Source organism: Octopus bimaculoides, chromosome 28 (genome assembly GCF_046866305.1).
Source record: "Octopus bimaculoides isolate indiv1 chromosome 28, ASM4686630v1, whole genome shotgun sequence".
Classification (NCBI taxonomy): Eukaryota; Metazoa; Mollusca; class Cephalopoda; order Octopoda; family Octopodidae; genus Octopus; species Octopus bimaculoides.
This window is the reverse complement of record NC_142955.1, coordinates 19,635,502-19,638,001: the sequence shown is the minus strand read 5'-3', so window position 1 is coordinate 19,638,001 and position 2,500 is coordinate 19,635,502. Positions and strand designations below refer to the sequence as shown.

The following is a 2,500-nucleotide window of genomic DNA, read 5'->3' as shown; positions in this document are numbered from 1 at the left end:
GAGCTGGCAGACCGATTCCTCGCAACATTTCATGTCTTTATGTTCTGAGATCAAATTTAGCTGAGGTTGCCTTTGACTTTCATCCTTTCGAGGTCAATAAAATAAATGCCAGTTGAGCACTGGGGCGGGGATGATGTAATCAACTTACCAGCTTCTCGAAATTGCTGGCCTTGTGCTAAATTTTGAAATTATCGTTGTTGTTGTTGTTGTTGTTGTTGTTATGCATTCATTTATTTATTTCTTGTTATTTCCAGGTGTTATTTGCCCTGAACCAAACTCTGCGTCAACATGAGACTTACCGCAAAAACAAGGTCGCCATGCCCTACACCACTGACCACCTGGTACAGCAGTATAACTGTGGTGACCTCAACTCCATCATATTCAACCAGGACACGTCACAGTTCCCCAGCCTGGTCAATGCATCATTGCCTCCACACGAGCTGCAAACAGCCAAGACTATAGACAGCTACTTCCGCAATGAGCTCATACACAAACGGAACGAGAGGATGGCCACACGGGTGGTCGATTTAATACAGACGCACCCGAAACAGAGTTTCTTCTTTGCCTTTGGTGCAGGTAAGATTTTAAAGTTTTCTACAGACTGTGGCACCCAATACCATACCTGTTGTCTACCCCTGTCACTGTTTCTACCCCTATTCACATTGGGGACATTTTGTTACACCACACCAGCCATGCTCCACTCTGTATGGTTTTATCACTTCCATCCCTCTCACTCTATCTCTCTCTCTCTCTCTCTCTCTCTCTTCCTCTCTGTCTTCCTCTCTTTTTGCCCCTTTTTCTCTTTGTCTCACTCTTATTGCTGTCCACATTGTACCAGTAATTCAAACCATTCCAACTTACACACACACACACACTCAAAGTTACACACTGATGCATGTTCACACACATGCTCAAGCACACACACAAATACACAAACACATATACACACTCACAAACATACATACACATACACACATCCACAAACACAAGTCCACACACACATATGCTCAAACACACACTCACACGCATACAAAGTCACACACTCTTGCACACTCATACCAACACACACACACACACAAATGCTTACACATGTTCAAACACACACAAATAGACACTCACACACAAACACACACACATGCACATATATAACAAACACACACACTCGTAGACACCCCCATACACACACTGTAAGTCACTGACTCTGTCTGAGAATTTCATTAAAGGCACACCTTTGTCTGAGGAATATTCAGACAAAAGGTGGGCCTTTAATGAAGTGTACACGAGATAAAATGTATTTGCAATTGACATCTGTAATCCATTCCTGGATTGTGGCCCACTGATACAGCCCGAGATAATTTTTAAAAAAAGAAACAGTACCAGTGTCTATGGAATACTCAACCAATTAGAAATTAATATCAAAAGTATTTTGTTGTCTGATTGTGACACTAGATTCCTTCACAAAACTAACAGCTGGCAAGATGGGATAAATGGATGGTTGACAGGAAACCAAAGGTTCCGGAACTTCAAATGTGACAGACATTGAGGAGCGCTTAGCACTTGCTAAAGAAGTCTTTCTTGTGGTTGGTTTGCCTGAGGTGGGTTCAGACATAAATGTATCTAGGACTACATTATCTAATGTGACTTTATTTCTTGTTGTTTAACCCCAGGTCAGACCTGATTCAGCCATTCTATGATCACAGATGCTCCAGCTATGACCCTTTCATGTTTCATTCAGGCATGGTATCTCTAGGACTACATTATCTTATGTGTCCTTCCTTGTTATTTAGCCCCAGGTCAGTCCTGATCCAACAGACATATGATCAAAGATGTCCCTGTCATGACGATCCCATATTTCATTCAGATATAATCTACCTAGGACAACATTACTTAATGTGCTCTTCATAACACAGTTGTTGGCTGCTATTTCTAGCAAATCCAGCATCCACACAGCCTCCTCGATTAATCATTCAAAACAGTTTCAATCTAATTTTGTTTTTGTTTTGAAATGTCAAAAGGTCAGACCAGTTCGGTAGTACCTCGTTAGTTATAGCTACACTGATGGATCAATCCTGGTTGAGGTCAGTGTGGTATATTCAGGGGTCAGCACAGATTTGGGTGGTTGGTCTTCCATCTTAACAACATTATATGAAATTTTATTTTACGTCAGAAAGTCAGTTTTGTTTGTGTGTATTTGTGTGTGTACACGTGTGTGTATGTGTATGAATGTATGTATGTATGTATGTATGAGTGTGTGTGTTAATGTATGTGTGTGAGTATGTATGCATTTTCTATGCATGTATATTTACATGTATATATAAATGTATATATATATATATATTTGTATATATATATATATATATATATATATATATATATATATATATATATATATGTATATATATATATACATGTGTGTATATACACGCACACACACACACATATATATGAATGTATGCATTTGTATAGATGTGTGTGTGTGTGTGTGTGTGTGTGTGCGAAT

At 39.3% G+C, this 2,500-nt stretch overlaps 2 protein-coding genes across 2 annotated transcripts in view; both read left to right on the top strand.

Moving 5' to 3' along the window:
- Positions 1 to 2,500, top strand: part of LOC149130724 (uncharacterized) — a 193,150-nt gene that overhangs the window by 124,021 nt on the left and 66,629 nt on the right. The gene's annotated exons all lie outside the window — the stretch shown is intronic.
- The window catches only part of LOC106872267 (metalloprotease TIKI1), a 70,529-nt gene that overhangs the window by 38,312 nt on the left and 29,717 nt on the right, over positions 1 to 2,500 (top strand). The window contains exon 3 of the mRNA XM_089344739.1: positions 255 to 576. Within this exon, the coding sequence (XP_089200865.1) occupies positions 255 to 576 (322 nt within the window). The remainder of the gene's footprint in view (positions 1 to 254; positions 577 to 2,500) is intronic.